General features: G+C 48.2%; 1 protein-coding gene across 4 annotated transcripts in view; it reads right to left on the reverse strand.

The window, feature by feature from the left end:
• DOCK1 (dedicator of cytokinesis 1) overlaps positions 1 to 18,639 on the reverse strand; it is a 490,685-nt gene that overhangs the window by 77,341 nt on the left and 394,705 nt on the right. For all 4 annotated transcript variants that reach the window (XM_032882088.1, XM_032882091.1, XM_032882090.1 and 1 more), the window contains exons 31-32: positions 15,705 to 15,805; positions 6,535 to 6,593 (exon numbers count right to left, since the gene is read on the reverse strand). In XM_032882088.1, coding sequence (XP_032737979.1) covers positions 6,535 to 6,593; positions 15,705 to 15,805 — 160 coding nt within the window. The remainder of the gene's footprint in view (positions 1 to 6,534; positions 6,594 to 15,704; positions 15,806 to 18,639) is intronic.

Here is an 18,639-nt window from a genome sequence, read left to right on the forward strand (position 1 = left end):
CTGGGGAGCACTAAGGTGGAGTTGGGGTAAAAACTATTTATCAAGTAAGAAAAAGGCAGTTTACTTATTTTTTTCCTTTTTCTTTCTTTTTTATTTTTTTTTAAGATTTTTTAATTTATTTTTGTTTGAGAGAAAAAGAGAGAGAGAGAACACATGCGTACGAGCAGGGGGAGGGGCAGAGGGAAAGCAGACTCACTGCTGAGCAGGAAGCTGGATGTGGGACTCAATCCCAGGACCCTGGGATCATGACCTGACCTGAAGGCAGACACTTCACCTGTCTGGGTGGATGTCTCTAGTTATCCTAAATGATGCACCAGGTATCAAGCCATTTCAGTTAAGTACTGAAACCAGTATTGGAAACTATACCTAAAATTCTCTTTTGGGGGGAAACACACAACTTACAGTGTGTACTTGGGAAATGAAACTGAACAATTCACAAGAGGGTGATGCCCCTCTCTTGGGAAGGGCGAGTGTGTTGAGAGACGGCCTGGAGGCTCTCATGCAGGGGTGGGGAGGCAGGTAGAGCCCATAGCACCTGCCGGGTGGATGCTGGCAGCTAGGAGAGCCCTGGATCCCCTCTCGGCCAGCAGACAGCAATTCCCTCCTTGCCACTCTCTAAACGTCCCTTGTTCTGTGCTCTCTATTGGGGCTGCATTTGGTCCCTTGCTGGCATGAGTTCTGCAGGGTCTGGCCTCCCAGGGCAAATGACAAATGCATCTGTCAGAACATGATCAATTAAAATGAATCATGAATTGCCCTCCTCCCTGTTCTAGAAGCCTTGGCATTTCATTACTGAGATCATCATACATATCTAAAGAATTATGGAGCGTCAGGATTGGAAAGCTCTTGAAAACTTAGGTTCAACCTCTCTATCTTACATCCTGGAAAACGGATGGAAGCCCAGAAAGACTGGGTCATGGGGGAGGCCACACGGCCAGGCAGAGGCAAGGTAGGAAGAAATCTCTGGTAGGATTCAAGTCTTCACTTGGAGCCAGGGCTCCACCTCTATTCCCGGGGAAGGGGGCTGGGGTGAGGGGGGGGGGGTTGGCAGGAAGATCAAGGACAGGACAAGAAGCGGGAAGACACAGTTTTGGAGATGCAGGAAGCCCTTTGACAGCCTGGAGCTGTAACTCAAATTCTGGGCATTTAAGCTGCTGCTGGAAAGTCCCTTCCAATGATCCAGCAAAGAGTTTCCTTAAGGGGTGCTCAAGTGCCTGAGTCCCGAACAGCACGCCGGCTGCAGGCTCCTCATGGCGTGAGCAGATGGAGCCATTCCGACCGGCTCATCATCAGCTCCTGGGAGCTTTTGTGCTGGAATCTGATCCCTGAGAACCCAGCTGCGGCCTCACCTTAAACCAGACTTCTTAATTTCTATGTTATTAGCATTATCCATAGAATATCTTATAGCTTTTTCCCCAAGGCCTTTTACATTTATTTTTTGTTTTACACCCATTTGAAAAAGACTCCATCCTTCATATAAACAGGTGGACAAAGGATATTTGGAAATTCTAACTTTTCCTACAGAAGTGATAGGGCCTGCCTTTACACATGTTTGCTGACATCCAGGGACTCAAGAAGGATGAGCCAGCAACCCCCTGTGAGGAAATCTGGCTCAGGCTGAAAACAAGGGGCTGTGAACTTGCTGACTGCAAAGCTGGACTACAGGCGAGGTCCCCAAACCCTGACCCCGTCTGCTCGGAGGGACCTCGGGAGAGCGATGGAGTCCAGGTCCCCACCTTCAGGGAAAAAACCATGTTCCATGTTTATCATCCTGCTGCATTCTTCCCAAGGAACAGAGATACGTCAGGGGATCTCTCTGGCTAAGGTCTCTAGCCACAGCACAGACAGCAGGAGTCTATTCAAGAACGGAGCAACGTGGGACACAACTGAGTTGCTCCAGTCTTGGGGGAACAAATTTAACCCGGGTGCTGTGGGGAAACTAGAGGGAGAGGTGGACAGACACCTGCCTCCTTGGAGAGGAGAACAGAGTCACTGGGGAGAGCGGGGAGGGGAGGCCCTCTGTAGCCATTTCGGGCTTCATGGGCCAAAGTAAGCAAAACGAACATTTCATATGGGAAATGCCACGGAAGTGACAGGACCCTCCACAGGACCCTCCATGAGGCTGAAGAAAGGCACCTGGATCCCTCGGCACCAAGCGAGCTGACAGTGGAGAACAGGTGCTGGGAAGAGTTTCATCTCCTAGCAACTGGAAATAGAACTACCATATGATCCAAACTAGAAAACTCCTAGAGTTTTCATCTAGGAGAGAGGCGGGTCCATCGAGGACCCATTCAAGATGGTGATAGAACGCCCAATTACCAGTTCTTTATTCCTTTAAGGAGCTTGCCTGACAGAATTACATCGCATAGTGACTAACATTTTAACAGCGAATCCCATGTTATTTTCATTAATAAAATTTTACTGGGGCTCCTCCGTGGGTCAGTTGGTTAAGCGTCTGCCTTTAGCTCAGGTCATGATCCTGGGGTCCTGGGATCGAGCCCCGCATCAGGCTACCTGCTCGGCAGGGAGTATCTTTCTCCCTCTCTCTCTGACACCCCCCACCCCGTTCATGCTCTCGCTCAGTCTTTCCCTCTCAAATGAGTAAATTCAAAAAATCTTTTAAAACTGTTTTATTATATTCTTTTTTCTTTTTATTGCTTACCCTCACAAGAACACTTAAGATGAGATCTACCTGCTTAACAAATTTTTGAATGCAGGACACAGTATTGTTAACTTTGGGTGTTATGTTGTAGAGCAGATCTCTAGAACTTTTTCATCTTGCATAACTGAAAGTTTGTACCTTTTGACCAAAACCTCCCCATTCCCTCCTGCTCCCCGCAGCCCTGCCTCTGGCCACTATCATTCTACTCACGGCTTCTGAGAGTATAACTCTTCAGAAACTCATACAAGTGGAATGTTTTTGCATTTGGCAAGATTTCGTTTTTACTAAAAAAATAAGCTGAATAAAATTCCGTTGAAGGTGCACATGCCACATTTTCTTGATCCATTCAGCCATTGCTGGGCGCTTAGGTTATTTCCATTTCTCGGCTATTGTGAATAATGCTGCCATGAACACGGGTGTGCAAATACCTCATCAAGATCCTGATTTCAATCCATTTGGATGTACCCCCAGAAGTGAGACGGCTGGATCATATGGTAGTTGTATTTTTAACTTTTTGAGCAACCTCCATGCTGTTTGCCACATTCCCACCAACCCTGTGCAAGTGTTCAAACCTCTGTAAATCCTGGCTGACACTTGTTATCTTTGGCTTTTTTCATAATAGCCATCCTAACAGGTGTGAGGGGACATCTCACTGGGGTTTTGATTTGCATTTTCTTGATGGTCAGTGATGTTGTGTACCTTTTCAGAAACCTACTGGTCATTTGCATTTTTCCTTGGAGAAATGTCAATTCAAGTCCTTGGTCTGTTTTTAAATTGGTGGGTTTTTTTGCTATTGAGTTGTAAGATTTCCCAATACATTTTGGAAACTAACCCTTTAGCAGATCTATGGTTTGCAACTGTTCTCTCTCATTCCACAGAGTGTCTTTCATTTTGCTGATTATTGCCTTTACTGTGCAGGAGCTTCTGAGTTTGACATAGTCCTACTTGTCTATTTTTGCTTTTGCTGACGTTTCCGAGAAATCATCGCCAAGACCAGTATCAAGAAGCTTTTCTCCTATGGTTTCTTTTAGAGTGTTAAGGTTTGGGGTCTTGTGTTTAAGTTTTTAGTCCACTATGAGTTGGTTTTGGGGTATGATGTTAGACAACAGTCCAGCTTCTTCCCTTTGCATGTGGACACCCAGTTTTCCCAACACCATTTATCAAAGTGGTGACCCTTTCCCCATTGTGTATTCTCAGGTCTCTTATCTAAGGTCAGGGGACTGCATACGTGCTGGTTTAGGTCTGGGCTCTCTTTCCTGTCCTGTTGGTCTCTGTGTCTGCCTATACGGCAGTACTAGAGTATTCTGATTCCTGCAGCTTTGTCACATATTCTGAAGTCAGGAGGTGTGATGGCTCCACTTTTGTTCTTTGTCAGGACTGCTCTGGTGACTTAGGGTCTTTTGTGGTTCCATATGAGTTTAAGAATCTTATTTTTTAATGTCTGTGAAAAATGCCATTGGAATTTTGATGGAGATAGCATTGAGCCTACAGACTGCTTGGGGTAATATGGACATTTTAACACTATCAAGTCTTCCAATCTACAAAGATGAGGTGTCTTTATATTTATTTGTTTCTTCCTTCATTTCTGTCATTGACTTTTTATACCTTTCACTGTTCAGGTCTTTCACCTCCTTGTTTTAAGTTTACTTTTAGTATTTTGTTCATTTTGACGCTACTGGAAATGGGATTATTTTCTTAATTTCCTTTCCAGATAGTTGTTAGTACATAGAAATGCAACTGGTTTTCCTATGTTCATTTTGTATCCTGCAAGTTTTCTGAATCTGTTAGTTCTAATAGCATTTTTAATGGAGTCTTTAGAGTTTTCTATATAAACAATTATGCCTTCTATAAACAGATAATTTCACTTCTTCCTTTGTGATCTCGATGGATTTTATTGCTTTTTCTTGCCTAATAGCTTTGGCTGGGACTTCCGGTACTATGCTGAATAGGAACAAGAGAGTGGGCCCCCTTGTGTTCCAGATCTTACAGGAAAAGCTTTCAGTTCTTCACTCCTGAGTATCTTAGGTGTGGGGTTGTCCTATGTGGCCTTTGTCATGTTAAGGTACATTACTTCCACACCCAGTTTGTTGCGTTTCTAACATGAAAGGGTATTAAATTTCATCAAATGCTTTTTCTGTGTCTATTGAAATAATCATAAGACTTTTATACTCCAATCTGTAAATGCAGTGCATCACTTTTGTTAGCATGTGTATGCAGAACCATCCTTGTATCCCAAGGAGAAATCCCACTTGATCATGGGGTATGATCCCATTGATGTGCTGCAGAATTTAGTTTGCTAATATTTTCTGGTGGATTTTTACATCTATGTTCATGACAGACAGTGGCCTATAGTTTTCTTTTCTTGTAGTGTCTTTATCTGGCTTCATTATCAGAGTAAAGCTTGCCTCACAAAATGCGTTGGGAAGTGTTCCCTTCTCTTCAATGTTCTGAAAGAGTCTGAGAAGGACTGGCATTAGTTCTTTAAATGTTGGGTAGAACTCATCACTGAAGCTATCCGGTCCTGGGCTTTTCTTTGTTGTTAAGTTTTCAATTGCTGATTACATGTCATCTGTCTGTTCAGATTTTCTGTCTCTTCATAATCCAGTCTTGGTAGGCTGCATGTTTCTAGGAATTTGTCCATTTCCTCAAGGTTGACTGATGTATAATCATTCATAGTAGCCTCTTTTGACCCTTTTTATTCTGTGGTATTAATTGTAATGGTTCTGCTTCCATTTCTGATTTTATTTACTTATGTCTCCTCTGTTCTTAGTTAATCTAGCTAAAGGTTGGTCAATTTTATCTTTTCAAAAAACGAACTCTAGTTGTGTTGAATTTTCTATTGATTTTTTCATTCTCGATTTCATTTATTTCTGCTCTAAACTTTATTATTTTCTTCCCTTTGCTGACTTTAGGTTTTGTGCTTTTTATAGTTCCTGGAGGTGTAAGGTTAGGTTGTTTATATTTACTGATCAAAGCAACATTATAGACCAAACGGACCTAACAAGACACCTAGAACATTCCACTCAGAAGCAAAAGAATCACGGTTTTCTCAAGGGCACACAGAGTGTCCCTCAGATATGTCACATCTTAGATCATAAAACATTTCTTAACAAATTTAAGGAGACTGAAGTCATACCAACGACAATGGAATGAAATCAGAAATCAAAAACAAAAGGAAAACTAGAAAATTCACAAACAGAGGAAATTAAAAAGCCTGTTCCTGAATAACCCATGGGTCAAAGACATCAAATGGGAAATCAGAAAATATCTTGAGACAAATGAAAATGAAAACAAAATCTACCAAAATGCCTGAGATGCAGCAAAAGCAGTAGTAAGAGGGAAGTTTATAGTGACAAACACCTACATTAATTTCTCATCTTAGCACACGAAGCCCCTAGTGTGTTTCTAGTGTGCAAGCATGTTCTACTGTCACCACCTGGTGGCAGTGTACCTACATACAGTGTCCGGTTTTGAGCAGGCCAAAAAAACCCCTTTGAGGGTAAATGTGGTCAACTGAATTCAGTCAGCAATGGGCCTTGTGCGGTGGGATGAGCCACCCGGTCACCTGGTCTGATGCCTGGAAAGCGGGGTGAATTGTAGTGAGGCCCGGAAGCAAGAAATTTCAAGGCAGAGCCGTGTTCACCTGACAGAGGGGCACTCTTACTGATTTTTCCATTTGTCCCACCTATCAGAGTTTCTTCCTACCTCTTACTTACCGACAACAACCACTGCAAAGGTAGCAATCGCTCTCTGAGATAGAGAAGCAATCCAGACTTTCAAGACTCCCCGGCACTGACAGCCAGGGCCAATGTCATTGCCCACCACAGTTTCAGGAGAGTCACCACGATTCCCCAGAAATCCCAGCTACTCACCGAGGTTGTACCACATGTCTCTGATTTCGAAGCCGATCTGCCTCCTCATATCTCCATACCTGGGAACCGAGGACAAGGGAAATGCTGAGTCACTCTTTAGAGCATTTGGAAATCAGACTTAGATTATTTTTAAGTGAAACGAAAGTCTCCCAGCACGGAGACAAACAAAGAGAGTATCAAAGCTTCTCTTGCCACCAAAGGGAAATGAAGGAGGAAGAATCCAGCCAAGGGAGTCTCACCTACCCATCACCCCACCACGGCTGATTATGTAACCCCCCCCCCACCCTACCCTGCGGGGAACTTGGGTGAAGCTGTGGAGGGTAAGGAAGGCATTTTCCTTCTTCAGTCTCTAATGGCAAGAGGAGGACGACCTGGGTCCCTGGCCTGAGGGGAAGCTTGTTTTCAGAGCCTGCTCTCAGCATCCAAACCCTGCAGACACCAAATGACATCCTCCAGTCCTGCTCACAAAAACAGCTTTCACATGTTAAAATTAAGCCCCAGAGTGGACAATCAGAGCAGGGAAGGCCTCTTTCAAATACCTCCCACCCTCCTTTAGCATTTTCAGTGTAAGGAAGGGCTCTGCACCAAAAGATGTCAACAAACATTCCTGTTTTTGTTTATCAGGGAAAATAAATGTTAATTTTCCTCCCACCAGGTCAGCAGAGGAGGTGTGCGTTTCATGAGTAAACAGAATTTGATGCTTCAGAAGATAAACGTTTATTAGTTTGTGAGCAATTTCACTTTTTCCTTTATTGCCTAAGGAAGGAACTGATTATATTAAAAATAATAATTTGCGCAATTATCGTACAGGATTACAGTTTAGCAGCTGGGTCATCAAGCTGCTCTGTTCGTCCTCACGTCAGCTCACATGGAAAGGGAAGCGGTGTTTACAGATGACCTGGTTGGGGCTCTTGAGGCAAAACGCCTCCTGGTCAACCAAAAGCCATCCAGGGCTGCCACCGTAGAGAAGTCTCCAGGGCCCTAAGCACCCAGCTGTCACTTTCGGCAGGAGAGGTCTGCAGACCTCCTGTTCTCCACCAGAGATGAGTGCTGACGTGGATGAGAGAGGAAGGATCTGGGGAATGCACCCATCACCAGTGCCACAGGGAGGAGACACCTGTCCACTGTCAGCAAAGCTACTGGACCCAGCCAAGGGGTGATAGGAGAGCAGCCTCCAGTGTCTAACTGGCACCCCATATGGCCCACGGTCCATATGATCGAAGCCCCCTTCAGTTGTACACACTTCCTGGCCTTGGAGGTCCAGTTTCCTGATTCCCATCTGGCTCATGCATAAATGACAGAGGGTCCCCAGCGGCCTCTGCAGCCTGGGCCGGGAGAGGATACAGCCAGCAGGCTCCTGGCATCCACCGGGGAGAAGCACGGTGCAGCACAGAGCCACGCTCAGACCCAGTGCTGGTGCTCGCCGTGCAGGTGGAGTGAGCATGTGGTGAGCCAGGGGAGCTCCAGGTCACAGGCGCGACCCGCCAGGGCCTGCCAGCACGTGTTCAGATCCCAGCCTACTGAGCTGGCCTGAGCACCGCCCCTCCCCCGCCCCCGACCAATGGAGGTGGTGTGAGCTGGTCACAGCAGCTGGCCTGCCACAGACTGACTCAAGCTTTAAATACTCTTCCAATGGCTGAGCGATTCCTTCTGGTTCTGGAATAATCTCTCTCACAAAAAAGAAGGATGGCTAAAATGCTGGGTGGTTTGCGTCATTCCAGAGCGACCCAATGTCTGGTGTCCTGCAGTGATGTGCCATTTCCCCAGAGCTGGGGTGGACACCTGGAGACCAGGAGGCCCACGTGGAGAGGGAACCCTCACCACTCCTGACTCTCCCTGGACACCCGCTGTCCTTGTGCGGTTGGCAGAGGAGGACATGCTCACGGAGGTCCAATGCACATTTCCCAGTGACACTATTCTGTCCTGGATGTGGAAAATGACATGTCCTCACAGTATTTGAGGACGGGGGATGGGGGATCAACAAGGATCTGAGAGCACAGCCCTCGCTAGATCCAGGCCTGCTGTAGCAAGGGGCTAAAAATGCCGTTTTCATACTCAAATAAGACAAAGGTGCTCAGAGCCAGAACAAAGGTAATAAGGGGACAAGGAGCTGGAAGGTGAGGGGCAGGGCTGACTCTCTGGCAGAGAGACTGATCTTTTCTTTAGTTTTTATAAGAAGGCAGCTTTGATGAATCTATATGCGTCTCAGTGTAATCCCCCAATCCGGTTACGGCTGCCACCAGACCTCAAGAGGGACTCCCGAACCGTTCATACCTTCCTCCTGGGGAGGAGAGAGCAGCAGTGATGGGGAGTGTGGGGACCCATGCTCCTTACGCAGCCACAGGCTCCCAGGGCTGGTGGCAGCCTTACAGAGCACAGCCAAGTTCAACTCTGACAACTGATATTTGAGGAGGGAATGGAAGCAGTCGTAGAGGAAGAAGCCAAAGGACTTGGCCGAGTCACTGGCAAGGAGAGAAGAAAGAGAACCCGATCTTCAGACTCCAAGGTCCATGCTCGGCCCCATGGCACGCATCTCGGAGCCTGGCAAGTCCGGACCTCCATGACGGCACGGCACAGCGCTGTGTCACATCTCTCAAAGGGCCCTGGTCTCATCTGACTCAGGTAAAAAGACTACCAGGTGAGCAGAGAGAAGCTGCCGTGGCCCTCTTTCCACTGAGGAAGCAGAGATTCCCGGAGCTGAACCACCGCGCCTGACCCCACAAGGCTACAGCAGCAGGAAGCAGTCACCTGGCGTGTCCCATCATGCCCCACTCACCACACACACAAGTCAGAGCGCACCTGAAGGCTGCCAAGGAGGCCGCTGTGGAGGCAAGCTTCCCACAGCCAAAGCTGTGGTCCACATCCAGCCCTGGAACTCTGGGCTAAAATAGCATGAATCTGGTCTCTGGGGCCTTATCTCAGCTCCTGGTTTTATGAATCTTCAATCCAAAAAGCAGAAAACCCATGTCCACCACAGATAGCCCAGGCCTGGGGATAAGGCTTGACCTGCGCCTAAATCTAAGCACTCTGGGCCAGTGACCTGGCTGCTCTGACCCTCAGTCTCGTCATCTGTAGTACTGGAATAATGATGTATGATGTTCATTTCACCGGAGTTTCTGAGAATGAGAGAGATGACGTCCTTGTATGTCCTAGAGAGCACTCAAGCCAGGCAGGCTGCTTCTTTAAAAGCCCGGATGAGGCCTCATCACAGGAACCCCCTCATGGTTACAATGGTCATTTACATTGATTCATTCAGGGAACATTACTCACTGATGCACTGATTACTGAATACTCACTAGAGGCCAGGCTCAGGGCTATTATGGGAAAATTAATAGAACATGGACAACAAAGTCCACAGACCTTGGGGTCTAGTAGCATGGTAGCAGAGACATTAAACAAATAATCACACTAGGTCAACACACACATATGTACATACAGTAGTCCTTCGAAGTCTGTGATCATGGCCCTTTAGGAAAAACAGGAGTGAGAGTGTAACAGTGGGTCCAGACTGCCGTGGCAGTTCTCTGGGACAACTGACCCTCAGATATGAAGAAGGAAAGACATAATCCAGGCAGAAGGGAAGGAAGAGCATTCCGGGCAGATGGACCAGCAGGTGCAATGGCCCTGTGGCAGGGAGTGGGTAGGTAAGTATATGGACCAAAGGAGGATGTATGGCTAGAAGACAGAGAGCCTGCTCCTTCCCTTTAAGAGATCAAGGTGGATACAGTGTGACTAAAGGCCACAGAGGCAGCTTTTTAAAGATTAATTTTCTAACTATTTTTGGAAATAAGAAATAGGTTTTACCTTACTAAGCAGCGCATATATAAGTATCTGTGTAGGACTGTTTTATAAAATAACACTTAACCATACTATCTTCAGTAAATTTGGATGCTTTCTTACATTTTATTTCACTGAAAAAAAAAAAGTCTGTTGGGCATGACTGTTGTGGGTTGGACCATGTCCTCCACAATACCATGTTCAAGTCCAAAACCCCAGGACCTATGAAGGGGACCTCATCTGGAAATAGGGACTTTGCAGGTGTTGCCAAGTTAAGTTGACAGCATACTGGACTGCAGATGTCAGAGGGGAGTTAAGTCCAAGGACTGGCATCCTTACAAGGGGAGGGATACTTGGAGACATGGGAGGAAGGCCACGAGAAGATGGAGGTCGAGCGTGTAGGGAAGCGGCTGGAGCCAAGGAGTGCCAAGGCCTGGGGACAACCACCAGCAGTGAGAGGCACTGAGCACGTTCTCTCTCTGAGCCTCCAGAAAGAACCACCTCTGCCCACACCTTGATCTGGACTCTGGCCCCCTGAACTGGGAGACAATACATTTCCGTAGGTCTTAGCTGTCCAGGCTCTGTTAACTTTGAGGGCAGATGACTGTAGGGAACAAATGCAAACAGCCATTAAGCTGCCATCATGGCCCAAGGAAGGGTTGAGATGCAGAGCTGAAACACGCCATCTGAAGGAGGGAGGATGGAATGAGAAGACCGAAGACCAAGGCATGAGGGGCTCTCCCACTTAAAGGTCTGATGGAAGATAATGAGCCTGACGAGGGAACAGAGATGCCAGAAAGGAGGATGAAAATCTCCATGGGGTTCTGCAGACAAAGGAAAGAGGAAGACTGTGTGGGGAGTGGGTGGAGGCCGAGGAAGGCAGACAGACGCAGAGGTTGCTGAAGGGACATGATGGGTGAGGCGAGATGTGTTGGGTGTAATGGCAAGTCCCTGGGGGAGGTGAGAGGAGGTGGGACCCCATCTGTGACCCAGGGAATAAAGTTTATTACACACAGGGCTTGGATGTGCCACGGTGCCCTGCGCCGTCCAAGGTTTACCGTGTTGGACAGAGCACATGGGACACCTCCCTCAGCCAGGGACTCAGCACAGGTCACTGTTCATTAAATCTGTCTCCCTGGGCCCCCTGCTAATTCTGGTTTAGAGTGGAGTTATTCTGAATAATTGAAGTCTCTTAACCAATGAGCATAAACACAAACTCTACTTTCTAAACCATTCCTTATTATAATCTGGGGTCCCCAATCCCAGCTTCAGATCAGCCCACACTGCAACGTGGGGCTTTTTGCAGCTTTGTTTGAGTTTCCCTAAAAGCAATGTCTTAATTTGACCTAATGCACGAACATCTCAGAACCCCGTGCTCAGAAAGATGGAGATCTTTGTGTATATGGAATTTCAACCTGGTCGCAAAACCTGTCCTCTCAGAGGGTGTGACTCCTGCACGATAAAACACATATAAATAAGTAAATAAAGATGAGATATAGCGTGCAGACCAACCGAGGAGAGGGTCTTCATGGAGGGTGCTCTCTGCACACAGGTTCAAATGCATGGACCTGGGGTTGGCCTTCAAACTTGACTCTCGGGCTGAAAATTTTAAGTGAGCCTTTTATGCTTAGATATGTCGGATGCCCGGTGCCTGAACCCCTTTCTCTTCCGGAACTAAGTCTGGTCCTGAACACAGAAGGCTGTTTGCAGTCACGGGTCACATTGTCCCACACGAGGACACACATGTCCTACATACTAACGTGGTCAAGCTGGCTGCTGATGAAAAGCCAACTTTTTTCTATCTGAATCATATTTCCTAAGTCCCCGTAATGTCAAAGGCTGGGGGTGGGGGTGGGGGTGGGGGATGGGGCGAGGAGAAATAATGGTCAGTTTTCGCATGCCTGTGACACCTCTGTCCTTTGCTGGGAGTCACTAGCACCAAGGGTGTCTGAAGGCTAAGTCAGTTACATTTTCTTATTATAGACTTTGATTCCTGGTGGTTATTTATTTTGTGGTTCACTGGAAAATCTTATACTCAGTTTGGGTTTGATATAATCAGTTCTCTGCATGGTCTGGCCCATTATTTTATACTACTCCCATGCACATTGGGGAATGTCTCTGGAATGAATATCCTAATTATCTCCCCAACCTAGGTCATCAGGAGGGCAGAGAGCTTCACATGAGGGAATGAACAGGCAGATCTTCTGACCCTGGGATTTCCTATTGTCTGGGGCCCCATGCCGTCAGCCAGGCAGACAGGAGCAGACAGTAGGCTCGGCAGAGAGGAAGAGAAGGGCAGGCAGGAGTGTGAAGGGTGTGAGGGGAGCGGAGTTCCTCACTGAAGTCCTCACTCAGAGATGCATTTAGTTGACTTCAGGAACCCTAGAGCAGCAGACTGGCCCAAAGGGAGGCAGCCACAGGCTCCTGAAGGGGTGTGGCATCCCTCCACCTTCAGAGCTCACGGGCTTCCCCTCTAGAAAGAAAGAGCCAGGTGAATTACCAGGTGTGCCCTGTGTCAGCACCGGACCCTTTACTGAGACCCGTGAGGTCGATTCCCAGATCGCTGGGCCTCCCACTCTGCCCCAAGCCAGCAGGGTCTGGCCACTCATGGCCCAAGGAAGGGTCGAGAGCATCTCGACAATCCAGAGCATCTCTCTGCTCGTGAAGCAGGCCATGGCCTTGGGGACTTGATGTCCCCTTTGAGGATTGGCTGTCCGTGGACCAGTGGCTCAGCCAGCCAACCTGGTAACCTCCCTGCTCCTACCCCACCCAGTCTGGAAGCCTCTCCCACCAGAGGCCTTGGGGAACCCCCCATGCAGTCCCAAACATCCATGTGCAGGCTGCCAAGGCGCCCGCTGGGCACTGACACTCCACATGATCACCCCCCTGCCCGAGACTGTGAACTTCTCACCTTGGCGTCCCGAGCACCAGGACCCTGAGCACGGGACAGGCACACGACCCTTTTTCACTAGAACCACTTGAAGCAGATTAAAACCTTTCTAGGCACTGGGGAAATTTAACCATGTGGGCAGGATGACTTATAAATATGTCTTATGTAGATTTTGGTATTTAGAACTAAAACAGCACATTGATTATAAAGTGTTTAAGGTAGAGACAGAGGCATGATGAGTACAACAAGCACAGGTGAACCGGCCACGCATCTGAGGCACACAGCCTTCCAGACCACAAGCGCTTATCTCCGACAGAGAACACTTCTGCCTGGTGGCCCATCACGGCCACACACCGAGCCTAGGTCCCTGGGAAAGGGCCCCTCAGGGTGCATAAGGGGCTGAGGCCGTCCTGCCAGAGTCTTGCAAAGACAATTTCTAAAACGCTTGGGTTCCCCACTCCCCCTTGGGGAATCCATGAGAAAATTTCAAAGGGAAAATCTGCAGTCTCTCCTTGCCACAGTTATGAGGAAGAGAAGACTCAAAGCTCCATTTGGAAGCCCTGCATCTCTGGAAGGGAGACGCCAGCTGGCCGTGTTTCATTTTCCTTGGCTTTGAACCCTTTGAAGGCACACGGCTATGTGGGAAGCAAGTATTTTCTTTGGCGGTTGAAGCCCTGTGTGGCCAATGTATGTATGACGTGGCTTTAGCTTAGGCTGTTGACATCCACAGGCCAAAAGGAGGCCCAGCACAGAGATACCCGGCCCTGGCCTGGAGAAAGCTCAGAATCAATGGTTTTACTCTAAAAACCTCAAAGGAGATGCCAGCTCTTTTAAGACAGATTTCTGGTGGTGTTTTTTTTTTTTTTTTTTTTTTTTTTTCAGATTTCTGGTTTAAATTCTCTTGTCCTGCAGGCATCTTGAAGGGTTGGTCACGCTGTGCACTTGGCAGAGAATGGGTTGTGCTGCCGGCTGGAGTCGGGTCTGGATTCCAGCCTCACCGCACAGCGATCCCCCCACACACGTAGGTATGAAATCCACCTGCCACGTCCTAGCTGTCCTTCCGCGGGACTGGATAACAAGGCATCCCAGGTGCCCAGGGCTAGCTGTGAGTAAGCTGTGCGGTGCTCAGAGTGTGCGAGTTATCTCTGCCTCTGCTATGGAAACTTCCACCATGAGCACATCGAAACAAGGACAGAGACAGCCACCAGGCACCATCCCTAACTTCACATGAGCCCTGAGAAGATGTAAATTTGGCAAAGTGGAAGCTTCCCGACGGGGCCAGTCCCCTGAAGGTGCCACCTGGCGTCTGTCTTGGAGCCAGGGCTGGCACAGACCCCACATGGTCTGCCTTCCCAGTGAACATCTTGGCTCAGAACTGCCTGGGTTAGAATGACTGGGTGTGTAGCATCGGCCATGGGACTTGCTCAAAACATGTTTCACCTTCCTTTCTGGAAAGTTAAAGATGAGAAGGGAAACCAATGAACAACTTCCATTCTAGATTTAATGATGATATATGGAAACTGCACTCGGAGTGCTTAGAAAGTCCCTGGCATATAAGTTCGATAAATATTTGCTGACACAACTCTCACTTTGAAGGGATGATGGGCTATTGGTGAGGCCAGCAAGTGAGAGACATGCTCAAAGAGCATGAGGGGCGCTGAGCCGTGCTTTTGCCATCTTCTGAGACTCCCTCTGGAGTCCCCAATGTCAGGGAGGGACAAAGTCTTAGAAAAGTCAACGTAAGGCAGAGGGATTATGAGGCGACACACGGGGTCCGGTGACACGGAGACGCGGGAGCAGCAAGAGAGCTCTGTCAAGTATTGATGAAAGGGGGGCTCAGAAGAGAGAGGTCAGGGAAACTGAGGCAGAGAGGTGGCGATACCCTCCGGGCACCCAAGGACAGAAAGAAAGCACGGCAGGATTCTTTGCTTTGTCCTGAGCCAGGAGCCAGGCAGGACTCAGAACCAGACCGAGGCAGCGACGCTGGGCTTCTGAGAGGTTAGGATCACCCAAGAGCTAGTCTAGCCCTTTGGATCTCCCACCTCGAGCAGGACCTGGGTAACCTCTCTCAAAGAAGGAGACCCTGGGCAGCTCTCACTCTAACGGAGTTCTTCTACAACAATCCCAACTGTGCCAATCGCTTGCACGAGACGCTTCCTTTCTCGAAGGATCACTGCACAGCAGACGATAAAGAAAAGCACATGTGGAAAGACATCAGGACGGTGCAGAGCAGAAGGGATTATCTCCTGAAACGCCTGTTCTGGGTGGTGCTAGCGGTGGTGAAGGGCAATGACTAGAACTCACCAGAATGAACCCTGCAGTTTTAGATCTCGATTCGTGGGCTAGAAAAGGCAGCACCAGAGTCGGGATTTGGAGCTGACCTTTCATGACACCAGGATTACATCTCTAGTTACACATGCAGCTGGTTTAGACATGACCCAGAAATGATGCTAACAGACTTGCAGGCTCCTGCCCGCAATTTCAGGGCTGGACGCAGACTTACTTGTTAAGGATTTTGGCTCTCTTCGCGCTTGAAAAATTCTCCAGTTGCAAGGACTCCTGAGTGAGGAAAGCAACAGCCAGGTGGAAGTAATTGTTCCAAAGCTGAAAACCAAAAAGGGGAGATGCTGAGTGCCGGACAGCTTACTAGCAGGTCTCGGAACACTCGGAGGCGTTCCTCATCTTCCTGTACACTCTTCTGAAATGTTTAGAAATCCACACCCACTCTAGGCAGGTGGTGAGCCAGCTGGCCACGGTGCGGTTCATGGCCATGTGGGGGCACTGAGGTCACAGTGCGCATGCTCAAATCCTAGCTCTGCCACCTCCTCAGGCAACTAATCTAATCTCCTGGGGCCTTGGTTTCCTGAGAGGTAAAAGGGGAGTCTCACAGTGTCCGTCTCCTGGGGTTGCCAGAGGGTCACAGGTGTAAACAGGGGAGAGGCTTCGGTGGGGGATGGGGGGCTGCGGAGCAAGTGGTAAGGACATGATAATGTTGGTTCCTGTTACCAGGGCATCATGGAGCCCCTTCCTTACTAGTATATAGATTTCTATAATTTACGACTTTTTCAGGTACCCAAAATGTCCATAAACACTAGATAACTAAGGAAGTGAGCTGGAAAAACTTTGAACATTTTATATTTCAAAGACTTACAGATAATACATGGCTTAACAGATGATTTATTATGAAATGATTTTTTTAAAAAATATTTTATTTATTTATTTGACAGAGATCACAAGTAGGAAATCACAAATAGGCAGAGAAGCAGGCAGAGAGAAAGGAAGGGAAGCAGGCTCCCTGCCAAGCAGAGAGCCCGATGTGGGGCTCGATCCCCGGACCCTGGGATCATGACCTGAGCCGAAGGCAGAGGCCCCACTGAGCCACCCAGGCGCCCCTGAAGTAATTTTGTTATAAAGCTCTGACCTGTTGAAGCTCGGTCGACTTGAACACAGTAACCTAGACTTACTGTCATAACAGTGTCATTATGGGGGCGCCTGGGTGGCTCAGTCAGTTGAGCATCCACCTCTTGGTTTGGGCTCAGGTCGTGATCTCAGGGAACTGAGATTGAGCCCTGCGTCGGGCTCCCTGCTCGTGGGGAGTCTGCTTGAGATTCTCCCCTTAGCGCTCTGCCCCTCCCCGCTAAAATGAATTAATAGCATCATCATGTGTAGGTTCTTAAAGTCATGGAACTAATAGCCCTGGTTGTATCAGTGCTTGAGACCAGGTCAAGAACATCATGACACAGGAAGAATTCTTGGATCACAAACAGGGATGATTTGGACACACTCCTGGCCTTTACACATAATTCCTACACCCACCGAGCTTGTTCCAGAGGACAGTCTGGTGCGGGGTGCGGGGGCTTCCACCCGCTCCCAGGAGGGAAAGAGCCTGGACAGAGCTCCCATCACACATCCAAGCTCGAAAGGCTTCCACAATCTTTAAAAGAAACCTGGGGGTGTGGGTTTTCTCATTTACCAAATTGGAAAAATATTTATTATATCAAATGAGACAGTCGTAAAAGGCTATGTAAAAATAAACAGTAGCGACTCTATTTTTGGTCACCTGTGAAGTAAGTGGGAATTTTAGAGCCTAGTTGTAAGCATGTGTGGTCTTCCATTTACCTAACACTTTTCATGAACGGGGCACTTTCTTCAGTAGCACAGCAGCTCGTTTGATTGCTGCAGAATTGTCCAAGTAAGTGCTGGGCCCCTGCTTCCTGGATGCGGTGCAGAGACTCGCACAAAGCCATGGGTTAAACGTGACGGACAGTTTCATGTGGGGCTTCCTGCTCAGCAAGGAGTCTGCTTCTTTCTCTCTCTCCCTCTCCCCTTCCCCTGCTCGTGCTCAGTCTTGTGCACTTTCTCTCTTAAAAAATTAAAAATCTTTTTAAAAAAAGGTCGTAAAAAAATCACATAAAAATACAAGCCAAAAAACAGCACGCCCTGCGTGATTTGAGGTATGCCAAGCTGGGACTGGGGTGTCCAAACTTGAACAGGGTCTGAGCACTGGATGGTAGTAATAATGTGAGCTTGGTGTGGGTTCTTTTACAGTAGTTATGCAGGAGAAAGTTCCTGTTTGTAGGAAATACGCATTATAACAGTGGGGGCTATTGGATGAGGGTCCTTTGTGCTATATTGCCGGGAATGGGAGGCAGGCTGGGCTGGAGCACGGGGACAACGAAAGGGAAACGGCTGGCAGCCCTCAGGGTTGATGAGTTCAGGGAGAAGGAGGCATCAGTAGACAGAACCGTGCAGTGAACAAAACAATGCAAGAATATAGAAGTGTGCCCGTTGGAGCCCGTCGGAGCACCAGCTCCCCGGAGCTCACACTGAAGGCCACTGCCGCCATATGACACCCAAACCCTCCACCTGAGGGTGGGCAGGTACGGCTGCTGCTGGCTGGAAGGGCAGGACCGACGCACTTCACACTCCCCAACGGCCAGGGTGTTACATTGGCCCAAAGAACACAGGGCCACTAAGGTGTGTGCGCGTGAGGGAAGCAGCCTCGGGACCTTCCTCAGGAAACCGTGCACGAGAGCAGCAGTAACGGACACGCTGGGGAAAAGGAGCCCAGACTCACAGCAGCCACTCTTCCGATGCACGACAATCTACCCAGGGAGTATGGCGTGAGGCTCATCCGGATAAAAGGGAAAACCCTACTGAAGGACACAAAAAGACGACCTAAATACTCCTGTATGGGATGGGAAAAAAGAAATACTGCAAAGTACTCCCCCTCATCCTGTAACAGTTCCTCTCCAGTTATTTATAAACTCAATGGCTTCCCAATAAATAAATGTAGTGTTTTGAAAAAGTAAGGCTAACAAGCTGATCTTGCATTTCGTATGGAAAAATGAAATACAAAAGGGGCGCCTGGGTGGCTCAGTTGGTTAAGGGTCTGTCTTCAGCTCAGGTCATGATCTCAGGGTCCTGGGATTGAGCCC

This window comes from Lontra canadensis, unplaced genomic scaffold (assembly GCF_010015895.1).
Source record: "Lontra canadensis isolate GAN:19392208 unplaced genomic scaffold, GSC_riverotter_1.0 scaffold79, whole genome shotgun sequence".
Classification (NCBI taxonomy): Eukaryota; Metazoa; Chordata; class Mammalia; order Carnivora; family Mustelidae; genus Lontra; species Lontra canadensis.